Below are 27,877 nucleotides of genomic sequence, written 5' to 3' on the forward strand. Positions count from 1 at the left end.
ATGGCCGGGGCTATCATCGAGAACATGAGCACCCGCAAGCTCTGCATCGTCGGGGGCATCCTGCTCGTGTTCCAAGTCATCGCCTTCCTGGTGGGAGGGCTCATCGGTGAGTGCCGGGGGCCACTTTCCTTCCTCCTCCTCGTCGCTCCGCTCTTGTTTAGTGCTTGTTACAGTATCGCTGACTCGCGCCCATGATCTCATTACCCGCTTTTGTAGCGAAGCGATCCCGGCTCGGGGCCCTTTGTGCCCGTCCCGCGGGTGCTGCGGGGGGAGACGGGCAGGGAAAAGTTTTTGTGTTGGTTCCTCTCTTTTTTTTTTTTTTTTTTTTTGGCTTAGTTTCAGCCCGCACTTAAAGAAAGAGGGAAGGGGGAAAGCTTCAGTATGGCGACGGATCGCGCAGGGAGCCTCGCGTTTCAAAGTTGTCTTCAAAAATAATAATAATAATTCATTTTTTAAAGGGTTTTTCCGCCGTTCTTGGCTCTGCCCCTCCCCGTGCCTCGGCCTCCGAACCGGCCGCGGGAGTAAACCTCCCCCTTGCCAGGAGGAGAACAAAAAATAATAATAAAAATGTAGAGGGAGAAAAGGGGGGGGAGAGGGGGGAAGAAAAAGAGGAATGACTGTGGGGGTTTTCCCGGCTCTGGGTCCCCCCGCGCCGCTGCTCCACGCGCGCTTTGTCTGGGCTTGTTTCCCCTCTTTGCCCTCCGATCCTCGTCTAGGACGGACACCCCCCTCACTCCCCGATCCCTTTCCAAGAGGGACTCTCGGCCACCCCCCGATCCTCTTCCAGGGGGATCTGCCCTTCGATCCCCTTCCCGGAGGAGCTCAAATCCTTGTAAGCTTGGCCTTGGTTTGTTTCTGCTCGCGGAAAACCCGCGTGGCTGCTGGGGGAGTGGGTTTATCCCTCCCTTCCACCCCCGACATCCCCGAGCTCCGTCCCCCCCGGAGCTTCGCTCCCGGGCCCCCCCTCGGCTCCGCACGCGAACCTCCGCGCCGGGAACTTTAAAGCCCAGATTGCGTTTATCCCTGAGCATTCCCGGAGGCAGGGATGTGAATTGGGACACAGCCCTGCGATGGGGGGCTGCCTCCGGGCGGGAGCTTTCCCTGAGGGATGGAGGAAGGAAGATGGAGGAGAGCGGGTTTGGGGCAGTCCTGGGGTTTGGGGTTTTTTGCTTTTTTTTTGCTTTTTTTTTTTTTTTTTTTTTTTTTTACTAGAAAGCAACTGAGTTGTGCGCCAGCTCCTTGTAACGATGGTTGCATGGATCTGGCTGCTTTGGCCATTTCCAGGGTGGGAATGTTGCCCTGCTTTGGCCGGGAAGGACTGTCCTGCGCTGCGGGGGATCCCCCACCCAAACCCCCACTTCCCGGAGCAGGGCCAGTTCCCCGGGATTCATCCCTTTCCCCCCATCTGTTGGGGTCTTGGAGAAGGACTGTGGATAGCCAGAGTCACATCGCTCTGAAAATTTGTTGTGGTTCTTTGGGAGAATAAAGTTGGGCTATTTGAAAAAGACTGAAGGAATTCCTTCAGCCATTCCTCAGGAAGCAGACTCCGTGTTCCTGGTGCCTGTCAGTGCTTTGCCTTTGTGGCCTCTCTAATTATCAGCTTCTAATAACCACAGAAATTCCACTAAACATAATTTTGGAAAACTTCAGTTTCCCTCATTCTCTTTCTTCCTTACCTTTACCACAAAGGAATCTCTGGCACAAACTGAAAAAAACCCAGTTTTTCTGGTTTTGCAGGCCTGAACCTACATGAAGTTTATCAGGATTGGCTTTTTTCCTTTCTTTTTCTCTTTAAGAGCTGGTTCAAGAGCAGGTTACTGAACCCACCACTGATTCATGAGATAAAATGCCTTGGCCTGTGCTGTGCAGAGAAGCCAGACTTCATCTTTTCTAGTAGTTTCTCACTGCTAAGTTTAAAAAAGCTGCTTGTTCCAAAGGCAAGTGTGGATCAGAAAGCCCTGTTTGTGCTGGCATCTGGGGACAGATGTGATAAACAGATATTTATAGTTGCCTTTATAAGGGAAAAGACAAATATTTCTGTTCAGGTGTGTAGGGATTCAAAGACTGAAGAATTTATATGCTGTTAGTTCAGTTTTCCATCTGAGCGTTCCCGCAGCCTTACTGGCTGCTGCTGCTGCTGGCCATCCACCTTGGGTTCCCCCATCATGGATGGGGGTCCCAGCTCATGCTGGAGTTGGAAAACTGCATGGACAGGTTGGCTGGGCTGGGGGCAGGGAGCTCTTCTGCCATCAGAGACAGTGATTTGGGCTGAGTTCAGTGTCCTGCACAAACTCAGGCACCTCATCCTGTTGGAGTAAGTGCATCTTCTATTTGCTGCCATGTCCTAAGGAATTACTGCAGGAGAAAGTTCTTTAATTACTGGAAATCCCAACTTTTGATCTTCTATCAGATCAGACTGCTCTAATCAATCACCCAAACTGGTTTTTCCTCCACAGTATTTACCACTCCTGATGCATTCAAGGAGTTTACAGCCTCCTCCCTCTCTTCAGGCTCCAACAGCTCCCAGCCAGCCCTCCTGGGAGCTGGAAGCCCAAGGATATTTGGTGCTTGTGCAACACTAAGTTCTGTGTGTAAATTAGGTGTGGTTCCCAACATCTGGCAGGGTGAGACCAGCAAGGCATCGAAGCCTGGGGGTCTGTGTGCAGCTCTTCCTAGGAAACCACCTTGGATCACATCTTGTTGGGCTCCCTGTATCCCTGGAAACTGATCCAGTGACTGACCCTGGGCTTGCAGCAGTGGGGTCCTGCCCCTTTAGTTAGTTCTGAGCACGTAGTGTTTCCTAAGAGGCACCTGGTGAGGAGGGGCCAGTGGCCGATGTCTTGAGGGGAGCGAAGCCGGCTGGGAGAGCCCCAAGTGCCACCAGCTCCAGCAGCAGGGACATGGCATGACCGCTCCAGAGGTGACACAGGGTGGGATGGGAGCAGAGGTGTCACTGAAATAATGTCCTGGTCTGGTTTGATCCACCGAACAGACACCAAAATCTACTTATTTTAGTTTGTTCAGGTCTAGACAAACCAAAATACGTACACGAGTGGGACAGGGCTGCAAAGCCTTTCCCTTCACAGGCACTTAGGTCATGTTTCAAAACAATGACTAAGTGCTCTATTTTAACAGATTACTCGTGCAAGTCCAAAATACCCAAATGCAGCATGTTGGTACCTGATAAAACAACCATGACAAAGCTTTGTTTGCCTGAAATCGGGGGGTTCTGCCACTGGTGGTTCCTCAGCTTGTTTTTGAACAGTCACCTGCCAAATGCCAGTTTTAATACGACTTCCACATTTCCAACAGCTCTTTTATTTAGCAGCAGGAATCTTATCAGCTCTCGTGTGGGTTTTGGTTAGAGCTGTCGGCAAAGCATGAGATGGACATGTAAAGGAGTCATTCCCTTGGTGGGGTGAAGCTCCTCTGGCCTTCTAAGGGAGCTTTGCAAAGCCAGAGAGGTAGAAAAGACCACAAAAGATCATTTTGTTGATTGTTTCTGTATTGTTGTGCTGTGGTAATGAACTGTCGGCTCCAGACAAGTGGGGCTGTCACTGCTTCAAACCCCACAGAATTCCTCGTGTCTGCTCCCTTCGTGGAAAACATCTTGTTTGAAGGTCACGCTTCTGGGCTGCGTGTGATGTGTTCAGTTGGGATGTATCAGTAGGAGATACAACATGATCCATAAAATTATCATAATGCAGCCTTGTCTTCACTATCGTGCTATGAATGATGGCATGCATAAATTACAGGGGACTGGGATCAACAGGAATGTTTCCTGTTATCGTTTGTGAGAAATGAGGCTGATGCTGATTTACAGTCACAGTGTTCCCAGGAGCCCTCACATGTTCTGCCTTCTCTGGGTATAGTGTGGCTGTTCCCGGGTGCCACCAGGCCTGGGAGCTGTGACAGCCTTGGACTTGGCATGTGGACAAACCTTGAACCTCAAATCCTGGGGTCCGTTCTGGGCCCCTCACAACAAGAAAGACATTGAGAGGCTGGAGTGAGTCCAGAGAAGGGAATGGAGCTGGGGAAGGGTCTGGAGCACCAGGAGTACCTGAGGGAGCGGGGGAGGCTCAGTCTGGAGAAAAGGAGGCTCAGGGGGGACCTTCTGGCTCTCTGCAACTCCCTGACAGGAGGGTGGAGCCAGGTGGAGGTCAGGCTCTGCTCCCAGGGAACAAGGGACAGGACAAGGGGAAATGGCCTCAAGTTGTGGCAGGGGAGGCTTAGATTGGATATTGGGAACATTTTTTCATGGAAAGGTTGTCCAATCCTGGCATAGCTGCCCAGGGCAGGAGTGTAGTCCCCATCCCTGGAGGGATTTAAAAGCTGTGTGGATGTGGCACTTGGGGACATGGGTTAGTGGTGGCCTTGGCAATGCTGGAGAATGGTTGGACTCAACAGTCTGAGAGGACTTTTCCAGCCTAAACAATTCCATGATTCCCACAGCTGGACCAGCTGCAGCATCCATCTGGCCGTGCTTGTTACTGGGGATTTTGACCAGTATGTTCCCATGGAGGTCACACCAGAACTGCTTCAGGCCAAAGCTGAGCTGGGACACCTGTGTCCTCTCCTGGCAGCTGGTGAGGTGGCGGAAGTTGTGTGTATGAAATCTGACTTGATTTAGTGTGGCTTTAATGCCTTCTGGTTGTTTTGAAAGCAAAGCTTTTGATTACAAATTACCTTCCTCTGTGTATCTTCTGGAAGTTATGGTGTCCCTCTTTCTAATCACTTTGCATCCTGGAATTCTTTTATATATACAGTATTTTAAAGAGGAAAAAAGCCCAGAGCTCTGTGCAGCAACATCCCTGCTTCAAAAATCTGGGATTTTTTATTGAAAAGGCGATTTTCAGTAATTTATTTTATGTGAGTTATTTTCAAGGTGCTTTCCAACCCAAACTGTTCTATGACTCCAAAGATGCCTCATCCCGAGTCAGAGATTATCTTGTTTTGGTTCAGACAAGCCCAGGGAGCGGAGAACTCTCTGTGATTAAAAGAGCTGAAAGTCTGGTGCCCAACTGTACACTTTAGAAATTAACTGATTGGAAAAGTGGAGGTATTTATGTAGCACATGAGTCCTCTGGGCCGAGAGGGATGCGTTTAAAAAAGTGCAGGTTCACTGCTCCCTTCCCTCGGCTTAGGCTTGAAAGACACAATTGTTGTGACTGGAGCAACTCAAACTTCCTTGTGTGTCTCGCCTGGAGAGATAATGAGTCATGTGTGGCCATGGCTGAGCAGCTCTCCACAATCCCAGCTCATTATCTAAATGTCTGATTTGGCTCCTGAGTGCCGAGTTTCTAGGATTTAATTTTCTTTCCTGGGATTTCATTACCTTCTTAGGGCTGAACTGATCTTTTGACAGGGGAGGCACTCGGATTTCCAAGGTATGTGGTGCGGCCTGTAAGGAAAGAGTGTCTGTAGGCAGGGACAAAGAGCATTTTTGTGTGCCTGACTTCCTTTCATCCCGGGCCCCTCCAGGAGATGGTCGGTGCTGCTCCGTGGCCATGAATGCCAATAGATCCTCTGTATAGACACATTCCTGCAGTGCTGCAGCCTTGGCAGAAGCACTGGGAGCTGAAGAAAAAGCAGACAGGAAAGGTCATGTCTATTTAGTTTAGGTCTGCTCAATTCTTCTTTTTAAGAGCTGTAACTGTAGCTGAATGGGCAGAAGTGGTAGAAATGGAGAGTTCCCAGGCAGGAACTGTAGTGCCAGGGGCCTGAGGAGCTGGGAATTCTCTGAGGTGCTGTTTTTTATCTCTTCTTGCAGCTGCATCACTTCTAAACTAAGTCAACTTGGGAGAGATGCATTAGGGAACTCTGTGCCTTGTAGCTCAGGTGACAAGGATGGTCCTCCTTCTGCTCCTCTGTTGTGTTGTGTTGATATGGGACTTAAACATGACCTGAGCACTTACCCTGCTGTCTCTCCGCCCTTTGCAAGGGAAAGCCATTAAACAGGAAGTCTTTTCCTTAGTAAATAACATTTATGGCCTTTGAAGTCGGGTTATAACTCTCTGATAGCCTGGGAAAGCCTTTGAAGGACACAAGGTGTCCCTGGGGAAGGGCCAGGACGTGGGCCTGCCTATTCACATGGAGATGGAATTCTTTACATATCTGAGTATTGGCTGTTTCCAAGGTGTCTTATCTGTAAACTTGGGGAGTTTCAGGCTCAGGAGAAAAACTGCTGGATAACAACAGCTCTTCCTGTTCTCCTACACCTCTGTTTGCAGGGATTTCATACCTTGGCTGGGCGTTGCAGGAAGTGCATTTTATCCCAGTGGAAACCTGACACAGGACAATTTGGAAGAAGATCAGACTGTCTGTTGCAATTAGTAAAACAGTTCTACCTCCCTTTTTTTCTTCTTCTTTTAAACAAAATATTTTTGAATATGTATTTCTGCATTTAGGGAACTCCACTAGCACTCACTTCATTTGCTTTAGTTGCTGCTATTTCATATGTATGTGAATTATGGAGATCATTCAGTCAGTTCTCCCAGCAAATGTAGTTGTGCCTCCTGGGATTTTCTGGCTTTGTGACTTGCCTGGGGCTGAGGGAATAATCCCTTATCTCCAGGATCAGGGCTGTTCCCCTAGAGCCCTTTGGCTGCTGTTGGGTGGCAGCAGCTTCACGGGGTGTTGGGACCCCCCTGCTCTAAAGGCTCTTGGCATGGTTGTTCCTGTGGCTCCTTGGGAACTGATTTTTGGGGGAAAATCTCCTGTTTGGGCTCCTCTGAAGGGTTTTTTTTCTGATAGCACAGCTCAAAGCTGAAAAAGTAGCTTTGGAGAAGCATTGTCCTTGAGAAAAAACACAACCAGCCACCCCTCTGACCATGATTGTGCACACAAGAATACGTGGTTGTGTGGTTATGGAGTCACAGAATCCTGGGATGGTTTGGGTTGGAAAGGATCTTAAATACCATCTCATTCCATGCCCTGCCATGGGCAGGGACACCTTCCACAGGTTGCTCTAAGCCCCATCCAACCTGGCCTTGAACACTTCCAGTCATGGGCATCCACAGCGTTTCTGATCTGATCCAATGGAGTTGAGCTGGGAATCTCCCAAACTCTACTTTGACAGTTTGGACAGGTTCATTTTTATGGCCTGAAATGAAACAAGACAGAGAAACTTGTGTTGGAAAATCTATTGGAGACAACAGGAATGAGGGTGTTCAGCTGCAATAGGATGTCTGGGAACTCTCTCTGTAAATAACGATGGAATTGGTGCCCTGAGGCTATGAAAGTATTTTGGTCTGGATAAAACTTGAAGCTAAATGGTGACAAAGAAATAACATTCCAAAGGGGAGTGGGCCTCTAGTAGGCAGTGGGGTTTTTTTGTGGTTTATTTTTTTTAAAGATGAATTATTTAAATATACAGTAGCTCTGCATATAAAAGCTGCTGCAGTGTTCAGAAAAAGGCTTTGTGAAACAGTAACTAGCTATAAAAAATAGCGATCTGTGTGCCACTCAAATATATTAAACTGGTGGCACTGAGGTCAGAAAAGAGGGAGATGGAAAAAAAAAATTCATGTTGCAGTAAATATATATATATAAAATAAGGGTATATGTGATGCTATTCAGATTGTGCTTGTTTCAGTCGGCAAAGCCAGGTCTGCCCATGATAAATTAGCTTGTTTATTCCTACCCTGCAGTCGTTAGGGTAATGAAGCAGAAACCCTTTGTGTGTGCTCGCTGGGAAGTGCTGGCTGGCGCGGAAGGGGGTAATTGAGTAGAAAAGCAGAATGCTCCCGGGGCCGGGAGAAGTTAAATCCCCCCGAGGTCAGGGGGATTCAGGCTTTAATCAATGTGGACACAATGCAATTGAGAGTTTCCAAAGGGCTTGTTTATGGGGCGGGAGCAAGGGTCGGTGGTTAATGGAAGTGCTGGAGGTGCTCGGGATGAGAAGGTGCAAAATGTGGATCACAGAGGTGTGGGCTGGGGAGGGGGAGATATTTGCGTGTAACTTGTGTGCAGGAGGAAGGAATTATTTGAGGCCTCATCAGAGGAGCTTTTTGGGGAGCTACTTAATTATTCAAATTAAAATACTGAGTGATGGTGGCTCTTACCCAACTGTAGGGGTATGTAATACTCTAAAACAAAAAGGCTGAAAAATTGAGCTCATTTGTAGACATTTTTTCTCTAAAGATCTAAGTCTAGAACTAGAGAAACAGTGTGGGGGTTTTTTTGTTTTGGTTTTTTGGTTGTTTTTTTTTGCTCCTGAGTTAAGACCCTTGGGTCTTGTTTTCTGGTGACCTGGTGGAATCAGACCCTGAGTGCCCTGCTCTGACCTCCTGGCTGAATGGAAAATATGAAGTTCTGTGCAGGAGTTGCTTTAGTCTGTGAGACACTGCTCAGGTAGCTCTGACAGTCCATCAAAGCCCTCTCCTGGGCAGTGGTGGCCACACTGCTGAAGGTGTCTGGCTTTCCAGGTATTCCCTGGCTAAAACCATCACACCAGCTGTGCCCCTGGAATTTGGGATATCCTGGGGCTTCTCCAGTGAGCAGAGCAACTCCACATGCTCTGTTGGAGATGATGCAGAGAGAGCTGACCCATTTCCCAGCAGCACATGCTGGTTGCCTCGTACCTTTAAGACAAATGTGTTTATACCATCCATGCTGGAGGGGGAAGCTGGAAAGGGGTTCTTTCTCAGGAACTGTAGTGATAGGGCAAGGAGTAATGGGCTTAAACTGAAAGAGGGGAAATTTAGGTCAGATATATTGGGAAGAAATTCCTCCCTGTGAGGGTGGTGAGGCCCTGGTACAGGTTGCCCAGAGAAGCTGTGGGTGCCCCGTCCCTGGAAGTGTCCAAGGCCAGGTTGGATGGGGCTTGGAGCAACCTGGGATAGTGGAAGGTGTCCCTGCCCATGGTAGGGGGTAGAACAAGATGGGATTTAAGAACCCTCCCGACCCAAACCTTTCCAAATCTCTGGCAGGCCTGGCAGGTCTAGCAGCCTCCTGCCTACAGCTTTCGGCATCTGGCACTGCTGGTATTGGACGCCTTGACATGAGGGGTCTCTGCCCCATGGCTACTCCTGCCCTCTGGAGCCAGGACTCTTTCCTGAGGTCTCCCTAGGCAGCCCCAGCCCTGGCTCGAAGGGCTGGTTCCCGGAGAGCTGTGCTCCTGACTGGCATCTCCAAACCTCCCTGATGGCAGCCCTGCTCCTCGGTTACTCCAAGTGGTACCTGCATCCCCACAGCAAGCAGCTGGAACACGGGCTGAGTCTTCTCCACTGTATTATGCACCAAGAGCTATTTAATTATTTACAGGCTAACATATATCATAGAATACATGGAGCCTCCCCCAGCCAAAGGCAGCAGGGCTGGGAGCAGCCGCCTTGGCACCGCTGCGCAGCCCAAATCCCTCGGTGCGAGCTTTGTTTTGCATAGCACTTTGTAATACTGTTAGTTGACTTGGCTGCAGCTTCACAAAGCATTTTTTTCCACTTGGTTCAACACTCACTCGAATTTAATGGGACAGGAGCCAAATCAGTGATGGAAGCCAAGTGCCGACGTTTGTTTGGTGCGCAGTTCCTGATGAGAAATATATATAGTAATTGTCTCTTGCTCCTCAAAGCTGTAACTTTGGCAGAGGGGAGGCTGGAGGGAGCATGCCAAGTGTTTAAAATCATAATCAGGCAGTGATGAAAACATGTATTTATGGCTATAATGAGTTGCATCAAAGCAAGAAACATTCGGCTTCTCTGTAGAAGGAACGATGTCTCTTAATTCAGAAATACCTACTTCAAAATCACACAGAATCTATCAGAGCTGAAAAGCTCAGAGCTTGGCTGGAATGTCTGCCTTATTTCACAACAAGATTCCTGATATTCCCTTCCAGCTGCAGTTTTAGCAATGGTTGCTGTGTTCTGCATCGAGGCACAATGAAGGAATCAACATTTATTGCAGTGTTTTATGCACTATGGGCACGTCACCAAAATGTTCTGTTACCCTGGACTTTAGCTTGATTTTTGTTTGTTTGTTGAATGCTTTGTTATATTCTATTTTATTCTATTTTGCTGTTTCTTTCTGACATCTCAATAACTTGGCTGGGGGGGCTGTTTTGATGTATGAGCATTGTGTGGTTCCTGGGGGACCACTGAATGCAGTGAGAGCTTGGGATGCAGCACTGCAATTGAGCTCAACCATTAATCCAGCAATGCAAATCCCCTTGAGCCCACCCTTGTGTGGCATCACTGCAACTTTGCAGCTGAAACAGACTCAGTGCTGTCAAAAAATGGAAAAAATGCAGTTTATAAACAAGGCTTTTGAATAACTTCCTGCGGCCCTCACTGAGTCACCTCCCTACCGTGGGAAGGAGCACGGATGTCACTGTGTGACGAGGTGGCACTTGGGGAAGGTGCTCCACAGGGCTCCTGGCTGGGATCCCAACCAGCTCCAGAGTTGTTGGGATGATCTTGCTGTGTCCAAATTACACAGGAGCCAGGGCTGAATCATCTGGATGTAGAAGCGCATATGCAGGGCCGGGAACCCGGGGCTGAGGGGTGGGAGGGCGATGCTCAGCTTGGGGGTGTTTCTCTCATTTGGAGTTTTTTGGTGGGCTGGGATCTGCTTGGGAAGTCCTGGACCATCTGTCAGAACCTGGATGGTGACAACATGAAAATCACCTTCTGCAGGAGCTCCTGGCCTGGGCACCTTCTCCCCAGTTTCACATGAGCATTGTGGTGTCCTTTTTCTGGGGACTTTGACATCAAGTATCTCTTATTCTATACATCTGAATGTCCCTTATTCTGTGTGCTGCTTCTCTTTTAATCCATAGTGTAGAGACATTCCAGTGCTTATCGCCCACATTAGAGCATGTTTTACTTTCCTAGGTTAAATTTGCACCTAATTTTTGGAATTTCAAGCCTGGCTTCCATTTTAAAAAGAGCTGAACTTTTGGGAGGGAGGGGGTTTAATAAATTTCACTTCACAACTTTGTATTACATAGGATTAGTTTATCCATCCAGGTTTATCTGGGCACATGCTTTGCCTGTGGATTTGCTTGAGTGAGCAAATGGGAAGGGTGTTTGCATAGGAAAAGCTTTCATTAACAGGATGATTTTGGGTGATGAGGTATCTGGGACTGAACTGGCAGATACTGGCTCTTCAGCTAATCCTCATCTGATCCCACTACAAAGTCAGTAACACGTCTGTAGATGTAATAACCTTAATTACTTGACTGTGAGATCAAGGAGCTGTGAAGGAGCAGCATTGGGTGCATTTGTTTTAAATTGCCTTCAAAGAGTTGAATGGGGAGCTGTGTATTTTGATGGGGAAACCACTGTCTAAGATATCTGAAGATGCTACAAATGTGGTTCTCTTCCCTTCACAGCTCCCAGCCCCACTACAGCTGTTCCTTACATGTCAGTGAAGTGCATTGACGTAAGGAAGAACCACCACAAAACCAAGTGGCTGATGCCCTGGGGACCCAACCACTGCAAGAAGCTGAAGGACTTTGATGAGGCGGTGAGTCGGCAGATCGAGGCCAACGACATCGTGTTTGCTGTGCATGTCCCGCTGCCCACCAAGGAGATGAGCCCCTGGTTCCAGTTCATGCTCTTCATCATGCAGCTGGACATTGCCTTCAAGATGGACAATGACCTGAGTGAGTGGCTCTGTCCCCTGGGGTCTCATTTCCCACAGTGTTTCCCTTAAAGCTGCTTTTATCTTGGGCCATGTGTTGGCTGCTGGTGTCCTGCACAGTGAGGTAGTGCAGGAATGTTCTGAAGGTGGGAATAATAACCATGGAATGGTTTGGGTTGGGAAGGAACCCTAAAGCTCATCTCATTCCATCCCCCTGCCATGGGCACGGACACCTTCCATTATCCCAGGTTGCTCAAAGCCCCATCCAACCTGGCCTTGGACACTTCCAGGGACAGGGCAGCCACAGCTTCTCTGGGCAACCTGTGCCAGGGCCTCACCACTTTCACAGGGAACAACTTCTTCCCAGTATCTCATCTTAACCTGCTCTCTTTCAGTTAGAAGCTATTGTATATATACAAAACAAATACACAAATAAAAATATCCAAAATCCCCCAAAACAGAAGAAAAAATACCAAGCTCAAAAATAATGCTGCACTAAGATCTGCAAAATGATGTTGGGAGCAGCAAGGGCAGGACTGCTCTGCCCCTTCCTGGCAAAAGTTGTACATGTGTGTGCATGTTTTAGTGTTTAGAGAAAGTCCCTTTCCAACAACCCTAATATACACTGAATAAACAATTTACTTTTCAGACTGGTTGAACTGGAGTGTCTGTAGCTCTTGCCGTGGCTGCAGCCTGGTTGGGTTGGATCTGTGTGGCAGATCAGTTCAGGGAGTAAATCTGGTTTAGGAGCTGGGGATGTGGACCAGCAAATAGGAGCAGTGAGGCCACTGCTGATCTGCTGAGTTTCCATGCCAGCTTTGTTTCCTTCACTACTTGCTCCCTCAGCATGGACCTGTTCCTGCCAGCTATTTATCATGGAATCATAGAATCCCAGACTGGTTTGAGTTGGGAAGGACATTAAAGCCCATTCAGTTCCACCCCTGCCATGGCAGAGACACCTTCCACTAGACTGGGTTGTCCAAGCCCTGTCCAACCTGGCCTTGGACACTTCCAGGTGTGGGGTGGGGATTACATTTAATGTATCATCATTAAGATAATTTAAAACTGAGACTGTAGAAAGCTGACATGTGTATTCTTATCCCTGTAATTATCTCTGAAATTCAGAGAGAGCAGCTTTGTGACTTTAAGGCCTCAACTTCTCAGTCTGAAATAGATGGTTGCATTAGGGAAACACCGCTTTGTTCTGAGGCTTTTCAAGTCAAACCACTGAGCTGGAGTCAGGAATGGCTGAGCACCTGGAGCAGGCTGCTGGAATGCTAAACAAGGTTCTGGCAGCATTTTTCCTGGATGAGCAGAGCCTTTGCTTCAGTGACCAAGTCCTGCAAAGGTGGGAAGATTTTTTGAGATCTAAAAGCAGAAAAGCTCATCTTGGGCCACCTCTTGGGCAGCAAAAGGGAGGTTTGGGGTGAGCTGTGTCACTGCTGTCACTGCCCAGGTCCTGCTATTTGGTGTTCAGGGGCTGCTGGTTTTCTTTATAAGAAGCATTTGAAGATGAGGGGTATTAATACTTCTTATGGTGTGAGCTTGTTTGGCACATCCTGAAGGTTTTGTTTCATTGAAGAAATATTTTAAAAGCTATTTTCCAATACTTTGTGCCAAGCTGAAGGCAGACATAAATTTAAGATCTAAGAAACTAGTGAGTAACACATTTCTTGTTTGCTAGACTGTGTTGTAACAGATCTTAAAGAAATAAGAACAAATCTCGCTAAGGTGAAATAATCGCATAATGTGTCTGTATTCTGCTGTTAACCTGGAACTAGTGTAAGAGCCCCATTTCATTAGGTGACTGGGATCAGCTCCTGTAAAGGGGATGGTGAGGATGTGAAATAAACCTCATTTCTTTTAAAGCAACAATTCAGGTTTTTTCTCTCTCAAGCTCTGAGCCCTCAAGGCCACTGTTGTGCTGTGGCTGATGCCAGCAGGGGCTGGTGCCAAACCAGGGACACTCCTGGAAGGCACCGTGGCTGGTGAAGCCTCTGCTGGGCACTCTTGTAAGGACTGTCTTGGAGCTGCCTCAGATCATCCAGGAAAGCAGCACTGCCTGGCAACTGCACAGATGTTATCCTTCTGGAAAGCTGATGCCTGAGGAAACATCCTGCTCTCCCTGCTCCTGAAGCCCCACAGCATGGTCTGAAGGTGCTGTGTAGAGTCCTGGGCTCTGCTGAGTTCCCCTTCGTCTTCAAGGGATGTTGCTGAGCCAGATCAAACTGTCACCCTCTTTTGTTCCCAAGGGCACTTGGTCATTCTCTTCCTCTGCAATCCATAAGCAAGGCCAGCACACAGAATAAACTGGCATTTGGCTTTTCCAGGAATGCTGAGTGCTGCAGCCCTGCTGGGAAAGGGATGCTCCAGGACAAGGGCAGTCAGGCTGTGCCTGTAAGGAGACATTGGTGACTCATGGCTGACTCCTCATCTCTGCAGAGCAGGAGTCATGCCTGTGTCAGCCCTGCTCAGCCAGCCAGCAAGGATTGTCCCAGGACAGAGGGGAGGGAGTCCCTGGTAAGGTGCCCCAGGAGAGCCTGGCAGGGGCTGAGCATCCTGGAATGCCCCTGGGATCTGCACCAGCAACCAGCTCTAATCACTTCACCTTGGGAACTCGCTCTGGACTTTCACTGTTTTTGAAATACAGATGCTTTTGGAACGTAGATGTTTAAAAGCTGAGATACTTCCCTGTGTTTATCCTTCATAGAAAGCTGGAAGAGAATCAGACTGTTCCTCCAAGGAAGAGGCTATTTCTGTGCCCAAGCTGTCCTATCTTTTTTTGATGCATTGTGCACTCAATTATTAAAACCCCTTCCCAGAACTGGGAAAGGCCGGAATGAGATGGAGTTTCTTTGCAGTTGGAATGCAATTGTGTACAGTCAGAGGGCCAAGTGCTGCAGCCTCCTGCTCTAATTCATCCAGCTCTGGGCTCCTTGGTAGGATTTGTAATTTTAGGGAGCTGGTGAAGCATGGAAGTGTAATGCAAATCATTCCAGCATTTCTGTGTGCCTGCCCTAGGCTTCTCTCCAGCCAGCTGTGTCAGTGTGCATCTGGCCCAGAGCCGCCTCCTGAAACAACTCTGCTATTTTTAGGCTATTGTAATGTGAGTGAAGATATCCTGGGCAAGGATCACACTAAAGTGAATCATGGAAAAGATCCCAGGCAGGAAAATGCCAATGGGAAGAATTACCGTGAGTCCCTCGCTGTGGGGGAGTCACAGCTCTGACCAGCTTTGGAGCATCCCATAATCCTGGGAAGGGAGAATCAGGGAGAGGGCTCAAAGCTGGGATGCCCACTGGAGCATGTCTTTTCCTTGTCAGGCAGCCCTGGAATGAGTGATCCTCTAAATAACCCTGTGTTAGTGCTATAGGGTTGTTAATACAGTCCTGTGGCAGAGTGAGGTTGGCACACAGTGCCACACAGCTGCTTCTCCCAAACGGATTTGCCAGGCTCCAGATTACCCACACATCACCTACAGGACCTGCGTAGACAAGGCCGAGCTGGAGATGCTGTGGGAAGGTGTCTGGTGTGGTCCTTGTGAGATAAGGGTTCCTGGCAGGGGTAACTTCATCTCTTGGTGCTGAATAAGACAAATTTCTACCTTTTATTGTTGGGAAATTCTGGAGAGCCTTGATTAACATGAGTGGAAGAACTGAATAACTGGAAGGGACTGGGTTGGGAGGGACCTTAAAGCTCATCTCATTCCCACCCCCTGCCATGGGCAGGGACACCTTCCACTAGACCAGGTTGCTCCAAGCCCTGTCCAACCTGTCCTTGGACACTTCCAGGGACAGGGCAGCCACAGCTTCTCTGGGCAACCTGTGCCAGGGCCTCACCACCCTCACAAGAAAGAATTTCTTCCCAATATCCCATCTAACCCTACCGTCTGGCAGTGGGAAGCTGTTTAATGCTGTGCACGAAAAGGACAACTCCCCTCCCCAAAATTGTCTCTTCACCATCTGACATTTTGATATTAATGTGACTAAGGCACCAATCTTAAAATTTACTTTTGTGCTAGACAGTGTCAATGTCCTTACTTGTTCCTCAGGGACAGCAGGAGTTGCTGGTGGAAAGCTGAGAGTGAGCTGGCATAGGACTATCAGGGAATCGTGGAATCATTTAGGTTGGAAAAGACCTTTAAGATTGAGTCCAACCACTAACCCAGCCCTGCCATCAGTCTGATGTGCTGAATACATGTGTATGTCTGTATGTATACGTATATATCTATATTTTATGTTGACAGCCTTGAAGGGTCTTTGCACAAAACTCTTTTCCAATGGGAGGTGTCACCCCAATGCAGAGGCTGATGGAAATCCAGAGGGAGCCTCTAATCCATTGGCCTGGGAAAGCACAAAGCAGTCCATCTTCTGCCTTCTGGTTTTCATACGCGATGGCAGCAGCAACACTTGGACTGCAAAGATGAAATACTGAAAGCTGTTTTTGTTGGATTTAATCCCAAGCATTCCAGTTGGTTTTATGGCTTCTGAAATGGAGTTTGTAGTTCTTTTTAGCTGGGCCAAGTTCAACCTTATGTTCCCATTTATCTGTTTTGCTGGTCTCCTAAACAGCGGATCTGAGATGGCAAATTCATGTTTCATGGAAACCCAACTCGTGGCAGCTCTGGAAAGGAACTGGATATGGATCAGGATGGTGTAGATCACGTGTGCCAAAAAATGCTCAGAAAAATTTGATGCCCCCACATCAGATGCACAACCCATCCACCTCCAAATGACATATAAATAGCAGCTCCCAACCACAGATCCCATCCACGCCCCTTCCCATCAGTTTGGATGAGTGTGCCACCACGTATTCCCAACAAAAATATAACTGATGGGTTGTGTAGCCATCTCCTACTTCTCCGTGGCAGATGGTTCCAAAGCCATCTCCCAGCCCTTCTCCATGGCAGATAGTTCCGTAGCCATCTCCCAACACTTCATAGAATCAACTGGGCTGGAAAAGACCTCCCAGATCATCAAGTCCAACCCTTGATCCAACACTGCCACAGTTACTAGACCACGGCACTAAGTGCCACATCCAGTCTCATCTTAAAAATCTCCAGGGACAGTGAATCCACCACCTCCCTTGGCAGCCCATTCCATTGTCTGATTAATCCCTCTGTAAAAAATTTCTTCCTAATATCCAACCTAAACCTCCCCTGGCACAGCTTAAGATCATGTACTCTTGTCCTGCTATTGGTTGCCTGGGAGAAGAGACTGACGCCCACCTGGCTACAACCTCCTTTCAGGTAGTTGGAGAGAGTGATGAGGTCTCCCCTGAGCCTCCTCTTCTTCAGGCTAAACACCCCCAGCTCCCTCAGCCTCTCCTCATAGGACTTGTGCCTTCACCGAGCTCGTTGCTCTTCTCTGGACCTGCTCCAGCACCTCAATATCCTTCCTGAACTGAGGGGCCCAGAACTGGACACAGCACTCAAGGTGTGGCCTCACCAGCGCTGAGTACAGGGGAGGAATTGCTGCCTTGGTCTTGCTGGCCACACTGTTCCTGATCCAGGCCAGGATGCCATTGGCCTTCTGGGCCACCTGGGCACGCTGCTGGCTCATGTTCAGTTTCGTGTCAATCCAGTACCCCCAGGTCCCTTTCTCCCTGGCTGCTCTCCAGCCACTCTGTCCTCGGCCTGTAGCGCTGCATGGGGTTGTTGTGGCCAAAGTGCAGGACCTGGCACTTGCCTTCTTGAACCTTATCCTATTGGAATCAGACTACCTCTCCAGCTTGTCCAGGTCCCTCTGAAGAGCCCTCCTGCCTTCCAGCAGATCAACACTCCCCCCTAACTTCTCCATGGCAGATAGTTCTGTAGCCATCCTCTGTAGCTTTTACAACAGCCGTGGCTCTGGGAATTCGGTGCTCTATAAAAAGAGGCTGGGCTGTAACATGAACATGCTCATTTTGGAGTGTGTTTCTCATTCAGAGCCTTCCCTGGAATCTGTTCCTGGTAAACAGGAGGATTTTACATCTGGTGGAGCTGGTACAGACTTGCTTCAGGTTTTTAAACATGTTGATGTGTTGCTCCTTGGCAGCTTCAGCTGCAACTCTTCATTTCATGAACATGCTCAGTTACAGCACTTAAATAAGCCTGTTCCAGCCTCACTTCCTCCTTGCAGCAATGACCTCCTTGCAGCAATGACCTCCTTGCAGTGTCCTGGCAAGAGCACATTTACAAGCAGCTGTAGCCCATCCTCTCCCTATGAACACATCTGGGGGGGCCGATGCCCATCCTGAGGTGTGACCTTGCTGGGGTACGAGCTCCACCTGTGTGACTGACGGGCGAGTTGAGACATCTGCAAAGGCACAGACAAGTCAGTGCAGGTGTGGGCAAGGAGGGAAGGGCCCCAAAAGTCTTCTGGAGAACAACTTAAGCCAAATAAGATGTATAAAAAACATCAATGCCATCATGTGTGTGGTTGTTTCTGAGTTATTTTTCCAGCAAGGCCAGGATAGCTCAACTTCACCACCTTAATTTTCTTTATAAAGGAACGTGGTGCTTTCTGGTTACTCTGGGAACATAACAAGCCTCATGTTTCCTCCCTCTTACAGAGGAGAATGCAGAGATCACACTGGATGTGTCACTGGCCTATCGTGATGACACATTCAGTGACTGGGAAGAAATAGCTCATGCCATAGAGAACAGGAAGCTGAAGTGCACCTTTGGCTCACCAAAAGTAAGGAGCTTGGACAATGCTGGCGGTGGGGATGGGTGGGAGTTGTCCTCTTCCTGTCATAGAATCATAGAATCACTCTTTCTGTGAAGAAATTTTCCCGAATATCCAACCTAAACCTCCCCTGGCACAACCTGAGGCTGTTTCCTCTTGTCACTTGCTCTCTGGGAGAAGAGGCTGAATCCCATCTGGCTGCACCCTCCTGTCAGGGAGTTGTAAAAGGTTCATCTTGGAAGGCTCCCTTGACTTTAAGACTGTTAAAGAGCCTGAAATGTGAACCTCCTTGAGGTCAAACTTATTGATTCAATGACCCAAACCAATCAAAAACATGAGGATAAATGTCCCCAAGCCACTGTCTCGCACAGGCTCTCCCCAGGAACTGGCAAACAGGCTTTTGGTCCTCCCAGTTTGAGGGCTCTTGCAGACCCTCCCTTTGGGGGGTGTGGTGGTCCCTGGGGACTGACAGCCATGGTTTTGCTCCCTGCCCTTTCCCCAGACTCTGGAGTCCGAGGGCCGGCACTACGACTGCGACTTCCTGCCCTTCATGGAGATCGGCAGCGTGGCACACAAGTACTACCTCATCAACATCCGCCTGCCTGTCAACGAGAGGAAGGGCATCAACGTGGGCATCGGCGAGATCAAGGACATCCGCCTCGTGGTGAGTGTCTGTTCCGCTTCTGACCAGGGTGGCTGCCCGTCCTACTTCCTGTCCTGAGCTCCTTTGGTCCCACTCCAGCCTCACATGGGACTGTCCTCCTTCCTGAGGGATGCCCTCTTTGCTCTTCTGAGGAGCCCTCCCCAAGTCTCAAGCCCTGTGACCACCTCCAATGCTGGGCTCTTTCCGTGGCTCTGAGAATTCCCCTGTGCTCTCCCTTCCCCGCCACAGTCTGGCTGGGATGCAGAGTCCTCCCTCTCATGGGTACGAGTTAAGGAGGAGCAGAACAGCAGGGTTTGAAGGGGATTTGGATCTTGGAGTTGGTTGTGACCATGCAGATGTCTGGGATGGCTGTCAGCAATCCTTGCTCCTGCCCTCCCTTGAGGCTTGGTGCACGTGGATGCTTCTCCCACCTGGAAGCCCTCCCCACACCGTCCCCGTCAGCGGAGCAGGGAGCCAGGGCTGTGGTGGCCGCAGACAGTGGTGGGAGGGCGCATGACTGGAGAAACACGTTCATTTGGCCAATGCTCTTCCCACTAGTGATGACTTGGCTCCATGAGTGTCCCGTTACTTGTCTAGGAGTAATTCTGCCAGCTTTTTCCATGCTGTGCCAGAATCCCCTCTCCTGCCTCGTGTCTGCTGGAATTTGTTTTCAGACCTTCTGGAACCTGCCTAGGCGGCCTGGGGGCTTAGTGGGCACCTGCTCCCTTTCTGGTGTTGGCCAGCCCATGTCTTTGGGATGCACTGCCATGTCTGTGCCTCTCCTGCCACTCCTGTAAGGAGAAGCACAGAATGACATTAAACCCTGTATAGCAGTCACCTTCCACCTTGGTTTTCCTTAGGGCATCCATCAAAACGGAGGCTTCACCAAGGTGTGGTTTGCCATGAAGACCTTCCTGACCCCCAGCATTCTGATTATCATGGTGTGGTACTGGAGGCGGATCACGCTGATGACACGTGCTCCCGTCCTGCTGGAGAAGTGAGTTGGGGCCCAGGTGACCCTCGAGCAAAGAGACTCCCTGAGGTGGATGTTGCTCCCAGGCAGAGCCCATGGTTGGGAAGACAGGAATTGTCTCTTCTCCATCCCCTCCCTCTGCCCAGGCACACTGGGAGCAGGAGAGCTCCATAGCTTCTCTTTTCTTTCCCATTGAACCCATGGAGAATGAGGAACTACTTGGAGTGAATCAGTCCTAGAGGGTTTGGTGGCAGGAGGTGACACTTCCCAAAGAGCTGGATTTCCTTCTGTTGCATTCTGTGCACAGTTTTGGATTTTGGGGCTCTGTTCTTCCCTTGAACACTGGAAAGAGATGGTGTATCTGCTTCTCCAGGGTCATCTTTGCTCTGGGAATTTCCATGACGTTCATTAACATCCCTGTGGAGTGGTTTTCCATCGGTTTTGACTGGACTTGGATGCTGCTCTTCGGAGACATTCGGCAAGGAATTTTCTATGCCATGCTGCTCTCATTTTGGATCATCTTCTGTGGGGAGCACATGATGGTGGGTATCACACCGATGGGAAGGGGGTTTCCAGCTCTGATCCTAGCAATACCTTGCAGCTCCCTTGTACTTGTTGAGAGTTGGAAATGATGCTGCGGGGACTTGCACCAGGTGAGGGCACTTCAGGCTAAATTGCTTTCCCTTTTTCTCCTCCTCCAAACCTCTTGACCTGATTAGGACCAGAGCGAGCGGAATCGGCTCTCGGGATACTGGAAGCAGGTTGGACCCATAGCTGTGGGCTCCTTCTGCCTCTTCATCTTTGACATGTGCGAGAGGTGGGTGCAGCAATCCCAGGCTCCTGGTCACCTCCCCCAGCAGGGACTAGCAGTTTCACCCCATAGCTGGATGCACAGCCCCATCTCCTGGAGCCTGGAAGAGGCTCCTGTGGATGCTCTGAAGTGTGCTGGAATGTCACAGCAGGGAAACACCTCCCACTTCACCTCTGCCTCACACACAGGGCAAAGCAGCGCAGCTGGCCATTCCCATGTGGAACCTTAGGGAAAGGTTCTACCCCCAGAGGGTGGTCGGGCACTGAACAGACTCCCCAGGGCAGTGGTCATGGCCCCAAGGCTGCCAGAGCTGCAGGAACATTTGAACAACGCACAGGGTGGGACTGTTGGGGTGTCTGTGCAGTGCCATGAGTTGGACTCGTGATCCTTGTGGGTCCCTTCCAGCTCAGGATATTCTATGATTCTGTGATTCCCAGGCTGCAGAGTGGATATGGGGCCCTCTGAGCTTGTTGGCCTCTGACAGTTGGTGTTTTCTGTCCTCTGCAGGGGAGTGCAACTCAAGAATCCCTTCTACAGCATCTGGACCACCGAGGTGGGCACGGAGCTGGCTGTATCCTTCCCCACCTCAGGCTGGTCAGTAGGAGAGGGAGATGTTCCCCTCCTAGTGTGGGGAAACTTTCACCCTGATTTTGGAAGGCCAGGGGTGGCTCAGGCGCTGCAGATGCCGGTGTCCTTAGGAAGGAGCAGTCCTGGCAGGTTTGGAGCTGGACACCTCAGGGGAGTGGTGCTGTGTGAGGGAAAGTCACTGGGGAACGGAATATGTGAATCACCTGAATAATGTTTTCTAGTATTTCTTTTTAGTTTGTACCATTTTCCCTTAACTCTCTCTGCCCAGATGGCCTTTATTATAGTTGCAGGGATCTGCCTGTGCCTCTATTTTCTCTTCCTGTGTTTCATGGTCTTCCAAGTGTTCAGAAACATCAGTGGGAAGCAGTCAAGCCTCCCTGCCATGAGCAAGGCTCGTCGCCTTCACTATGAGGTAACTGCCCTCCTTGGAGCATGGATTCTTTATTTTTGGACCTCAGAGTCTGTGCTGAGACTCCTCTACCCATAATCTCCCCACACCTCCACTTCCCCACCTTTAAGAATAATTTTTGTGTTTAGTGGGAAGTGTTGCCAAGACCACCTGGTTTTCCATGGTGTAAATTCAGAATTTTGGTGTTGTCATTTCCTAAACAAGTTGCTAGAGGGAAACAGGGATCAAAACACAACACATTCAGCTCATTATCCCTGTTTTTAGCCCATGATTTTGTATGTGTTCCTGTCCTACCTGCCCCTACCAGCTGTCAAACTCAAGGAACTCGCTCTCAGTGCTTAACCTGTTTCCACAGGGGTGTAAATATTTATCCTCAAAGTTGTTCTGTTAAACCATGGTCACTTCTGATTTACACAAGTCATGATCACCCACTAGGAATGCACAGAAGAAATTAGAAAATCAGACTTGAGAGAAGTTGAAGCAGATATTGAGTGTTTTTCCCTCTAGCAGGAGGCACAGGCCTTCAGCTCATGGTGCAGAGCTGCTGCTGCCACGCTTGACATCCAAACATCTGGTGAGCATGGATCTAGTGTGGAAGAGTTAAATTAATAGTCATCTGTTGTTGTGGTGTGGCACAGTCATTACACAGACACTGACATTTCCACCTAAATTCCAAAAACAGGTTAAAAACCCCAACACACTCACACAAAACCAAAAGCATTTGTAAATAAAAATGTAAAACTAGTGAAAGCAGGGACGGTGAGGAGTGGGATAGATCCTGAGCCTGAGGTTGTCTCGGGATCTCTGTTCTGTGGAGCCAGCCTGGGTTTGCCAGGCATTGGAATTGCTGCAGCTTCCTCCCAGCCAGGCTGAGGGTGAGGATGAGTGTGGTGGGACCAGAGCCCGTGCTGAGACACCGACTCCCCCCGTGTTTGTTTTACAAGAACCATGAGCTGTCGGGCTGGTACCCAGCTCACACTGACCCGCCGCCTCTCCCACGTCAATTAACTCCTGGTCAATCAGTCACCAGAGCAAATGTCATGGAAAGGCAGCGCTGTCCAGACATCCCAGCCCGCGCGGAGCATCCGGAGCAGCGCAGACGTGTGGGGAGCGGAGGATATGGGCTGTGCTGAGCACGGCACAGGAGTGGGTGGAGGTTGTTTTGCTTTGGGGTTTCGTGGGTTGGACCCTTTTTTTCTCTTTCATTTTTTATACTCATGTCTTGTCTATCCTAAAACCAAAAACGGGTTTTGTGGATTCTGTTAATGTGACCAGTGACATTTCTCTCTAAACAGGGGCTGATTTTTAGGTTCAAGTTCCTGATGCTCATCACCCTGGCCTGTGCAGCCATGACTGTCATCTTCTTCATTGTGAGCCAGGTGAGCCATAGGACTGGGCTTCCTGGGAAGCCACTTCCTGAGCCACTCCTGACGCCAGCTCTGGTCAGACAAGACAGGCTTGTTACAAGCACATTTGACAGCAAGTTGCTTTTTAAGAAGTTGTTTTCATTTGTTTGAAGCTCTGCCATGAAATCTCTCAGGCTGGAGCTGCACAAAGGCTGTTGGCTCCTAAAGCATTGGGGCTGCGCTGGGCAGAACATGGGCCAACACGGGTTAGTCATTTCTGAGAACTCAGCAAGGGGAAAACGTTCTGTTCACACTGAAACACTCCGGTGGCTTTGTGTGCCCACAGAGACATGACAGAATCCAGCCTTCCCTGGGCTGACTGTTCCCAGCAGTAGCTGTACCTGTTTATCCTGAGCTCCGACACCGTCTCTGTACTAATGAGCTTCTGTTGCTGCTGAAATCATGGAATCTCAGACCGGTTTGGGTTGGGAGGGACCCATCCAGTTCCACCTCCTGCTAGGGACACCTTCCACTAGACCAGGTTGCTCCAAGCCCTCTCCAACCTGGCCTTGGACACTTCCAGGGATGGGGCAGCCACAGCTTCTCTGAGCAACCTGTACCAGGGCCTCACCACCCTCACAGCCAAGAATTTCCTCCCAATGTCCCATCTAACACTGCCCTCTGGCAGTGGGAAGCCATTCCCCCTTGTCCTGGCACTCCAGGCCCTTGTCCAAAGTCCCTCTCCAACTCTCTTGGAGCCCCTTTAGGCGCTAAGGTCTCCCTGGAGCCTTCTCTTCTCCAGGCTGAACACCCCCAGCTCTCTCAGCCTGGCTCCAGAGCAGAGCAGCCCTTAGAGCATCTCCATGGCTCTCTTTTTAAGCTAGTTTAGCTTTTTTCTTCCCTGTTATGTCTTTCTTTAACAGAAAGCAGCATTTCAGTGTGAGCAGTCTGTGTATCTTCTAGTAACATTAACATTGATGGTATTTTCCTGGATGCTGACAAACCTCAGTGTGTCTCAGGCTGGTGCTGTCAGCCCCCCCTCCTCAGACAGCTGCAGGAGGTCGTGCTCAGCACATCAGCTCTCATATTATCCATGCTGGTTTTCCTGCTATAAAAGTACTATTTTTAGCAGTCGGATGTTCGTGGATGTCACTGCTTGTCCTCACATATTGCCCTTTGTGTGCTGAGCACATGGTTGCAGTGGGTGTATCCAGAACAGAGCATTTTGGTCACAGTAAATGAGACATCAAAGCTAAAGAAATCCTGATGGAATCATTTTGTCAGGACCATTTTTTCCCTGCAGATTGAGGCTGAAGAGGAGAATCCCAGCCTGGCTTCTGCTCCACTGAACCTGTTCCACTCCATTTACTCCATCTTGTTGAATTGATGCTGTTCTCGCTGATTTACTCAAAGTACAGAATTTGCTCTTTCTCCTGGGCAGGTGACAGAAGGCCACTGGAAGTGGGGGGACATAACGATACAGGTGAACAGCGCCTTCTTCACGGGCATCTACGGGATGTGGAACCTCTACGTGTTTGCCCTCATGTTCCTGTACGCGCCGTCCCACAAGAACTACGGCGAGGACCAGTCCAACGGTGAGTGCCTCTGAGTGACCTAAGGGGGGAAAGAGGTAGAAAGTGGGGGATGCCTTCTGCACATTTGGTTTTGGCTCAGCTGCATATTCAGCAGCTTGAAATTTTATGGAAATTATGGTTTGGTTTTCGAGGCAGGCTCGGTTGGACAGGTTTGAGTATGTAGCCAAGGCTGGCACGAATCTTCTAGGTGGTTTTTGTACGTTTTAGCATTGCCCAGATGTAACTGCAGCTCAAAGGGAGGGATGAGGAATGGAGAAAATAGAATCCCTGATCTAATGCATGGCATTCCAGCCCATGGCAGGGGGTTGGAACTGGGTGATATTTTAAGTCCCTTCCAACTCAAACCATTTTGGGATTCTTTGAAGTCTGGGCAAGTGGGGAATGGCAGCACTGTTGGATTCTGTTATCAGTAGTCCTCAGTAGTACAGAAATCATTGTTTGCTGATACAGAATTATGGAATTGTTTATGTTGGAAAAGACCTTTAAGACCGTCAAGTCCAACCATTCCCCAGCACTGCCAAGGCCACCACTGACCCATGTCCCCAAGTGCCACATCCACACAGCTTTTAAATCCCTCCAGGGATGGGGACTACACCCCTGCCCTGGGCAGGTGTGCCAGGGCTGGACAACCCTTTTTGTGAAGAAATTTTTCCAATATCCAATTTAAACCTCCCCTGGCACACCTTGAGGCCATTTCCCCTTGTCCTGTCCCTTGTTCCCTGGGAGCAGAGCCCGACCACCCCTGGCTCCACCCTTCTGTCAGGGAATTGCAGAGAGTGAGAAGGTCCCCCCTGAGCTTCCTCCTCTCCAGGCTGAGCCACCTCAGCTCCCTCAGCCACTCCTGGTGCTCCAGATTCTTCTCCAGCTCCATTTCCTCCCCTGAACACACTCCAGCTTCTCAATGTCTCTCTTTTCCTTCTATTTAAATAACTGTAAATAAAAGCATTTATAGGATTGTTGCCTGGTCTGTACCTCAGGCAGCTCCTGAAAGCCTGGAGAGAATAAACCGGATCTTTTACTTTCTAATTGTCCAGTATTTTCCTGTGAGACCCCCTAACAGAGCAACTTTGTTTCTCAGGTGACCTGGGGGTGAACAGCGGGGAGGAGCTCCAGCTCACCACCACCATCACCCACGTGGACGGGCCCACGGAGGTTTACAAGCTGGCTCGGAAGGAGGCTCAGGAGTGACACAGAGGTGCCTCAGTGGGGCTCTGGCCTGGGGTGGGAGCAGAGGACACACAAGTCCCTCTGGCAGGAGACCTCTGCGGCCGAATCTGCTCCTTGAGCGCCCCGTCCCTGGTGTGTTCTCAGAGCAGTGACACCGAGCAGAACATTTGTAACTCTTTACTATGGTGTAGTTATTCCTGGGGGGAGGGATGTGTATATCGTGTTCCACTCGGGCACGTAAAACCCTGCTGGAAAGGCATTAGGGTTGCAAAGTCGTGCGTTTGGACGTCGGGACAGGGCAGAGCTGCCATGGGGCTGGTTTTATTTGGCCGTGTGTGCTGGTGCATAAAAAGGTGCTGCACGGAGCTCAGCTGGCAGCACATACTCAGTAGTGCAAGTTTTCTCCTGTGTGCAACTCATACAAGGTGCTGGTGGGGAGAGGGACTAAAGCCTCGTTGTAAAAACATTTAATTCCACCATTTGTAACTGTATCAACCCAAGTTTGAGTCTTTAGTGCAGCCCTGCAGCCACCCTCTGTCCTTGAATGAAGCACAGCTGGGAGAGAGTAGGCTGTTATAAGGTTTTTGTAGAAGCAGCAACGTGCATTCTCAGTAGGGTTTACAGCTGTTTGTTGAATACAGGGAATGTCCAACCTTGATGCTGAGCTGAGTTGCAGGAGAACAGAGCAGTCCTGACACAGTTTCCAGGGGTGCTGATCCCACAGCCAGCTCCTGGGCTTTTGTAGCTTCCTCCATCTTTCCCTTTTGTTGTGGGGCATCCCTGTGAGCTGGGCAGTCCTGCTCCTCCATGCACTGCTGGGCTGGAGCACACTTGGCAGAGCTGGATTCCTCCAGGGATTATCAGACTTGAAAGAATCCGCTGGTCACGCACTAATGTGGATCTTCGATATTCGCTTTTCCAGAGCAAACACAGGCTCTGAGCTTGCTCAGCCCCACGCTGGGAGGCTGCTGGCACTGCAAGGGAAGTGGGGACTGATCGGGGTGGAGGCTTGAATTGGACTCTGCTGGGACCAGTTAAGAGCAGTGAATGGTGGGGGGGAAGAACTGTGGCCAGAAGGGTCTGTGCTGCTCAGGACACACCTCCCAGGGCCTGGAGCATCCAGAGAGCCTCATGAGCTGGCAATAGTAAATGTGGTAGTAGTAAATAAGCAGCGTTAACTGCTAGTAACATGTAATCCACCCTCCCAGTTTAGTCCCTAAAAGGTCTGCTGCTGCTGTATGTGGCTGAAGGGTCAGAGATGAGGAAGAGAAGCTCCCAAAGCTGCTGCCAGGCTGTCAGCCCAGGTACCATCATGATTCCCACCCAAAATTTATTCCTATCCATTTATTAAAGCTCAACACTTGGTAAAAATAGAGGGTGAATCAAAAGATCATCTTGCATCCTTTAGGATACTGGGCACCCCAAGCTGTACCTCTGGTTACAATGTGACACACTGAGCAGATCCCTTTGCCAAAGGGCTGCTTCCTTTGTATTGATTGGAGCTATTACAGGCTTTTCTTAAAAGGAAGTAATTCTGTTTGTTGTGTTCACCCTCTCCGAGATCCCGAGCTCCCCCAGCCCCTGGAGCATCCCAGCAGGGTCACAGCTGAGTAGGTGTTCCTGCTTGGAGTATTTATTCCATTGCAAAGTGAATTAAATCAATGCACATCAACGTAACTCCAGCACGTTCCTGGCTGAGCGCTCGACTTTGCAACTTTAACATCCCTTTTCCCTTGGGTCCTTACGTGATATTTATGTTGTTCCCATAGGTGTGTCTGTGGTTTCTTTTCCAGCTTAGTCTCTAGGATTCTGTTTTGTAAAGGCTCTTCATGAACCGGGACCCACTGCTTTCAAACCAAATTCTGTGTCCAACACTAACAGTTTGTTTACGGGGCGTGTGGACGTGTGTGTGTGCGTGTGTGGTTTTTTTATTTTTTCATCCCTAAGCCCTACTCATACGTCTTGGAAATAGTCCGTGGGTCTTATTAAAATATATCCTTTTTTTGTTTAGGTTGAGTTCAGTTTTTACAGAATGCTTTAAGCAACCTGGAAAACCTGTAGTTTTGTTAATTTAAATAAAATATACAATATTGTGAA

General features: G+C 49.4%; 1 protein-coding gene across 1 annotated transcript; it reads left to right on the top strand.

Moving 5' to 3' along the window:
• WLS (Wnt ligand secretion mediator) lies at positions 1-27,877 on the top strand. The gene is made up of 12 exons (XM_027651679.1): positions 1-106; positions 11,330-11,602; positions 18,133-18,257; positions 18,751-18,912; positions 19,752-19,888; positions 20,238-20,406; positions 20,584-20,681; positions 21,183-21,246; positions 21,532-21,675; positions 22,968-23,051; positions 24,460-24,613; positions 25,692-27,877. Exons 1-12 carry the CDS (start codon positions 1-3, stop codon positions 25,799-25,801), a joined length of 1,626 nt encoding a protein of 541 aa, XP_027507480.1. The 3' UTR covers positions 25,802-27,877.

The sequence above is a fragment of the Corapipo altera genome, unplaced genomic scaffold (assembly GCF_003945725.1).
Source record: "Corapipo altera isolate COAL_440 unplaced genomic scaffold, ASM394572v1 57, whole genome shotgun sequence".
Classification (NCBI taxonomy): Eukaryota; Metazoa; Chordata; class Aves; order Passeriformes; family Pipridae; genus Corapipo; species Corapipo altera.

Excerpts from the sequence above, each read along its gene's own strand:
- WLS (XM_027651679.1), top strand. The coding sequence starts at position 1 with ATGGCCGGGGCTATCATCGAGAACATGAGCACCCGCAAGCTCTGCATC. Across the intron at positions 18,258-18,750 it reads GCACCTTTGGCTCACCAAAA|ACTCTGGAGTCCGAGGGCCG; the intron begins GTAAGGAGCTTG and ends CCCTTTCCCCAG. Across the intron at positions 24,614-25,691 it reads CGGCGAGGACCAGTCCAACG|GTGACCTGGGGGTGAACAGC; the intron begins GTGAGTGCCTCT and ends TTTGTTTCTCAG.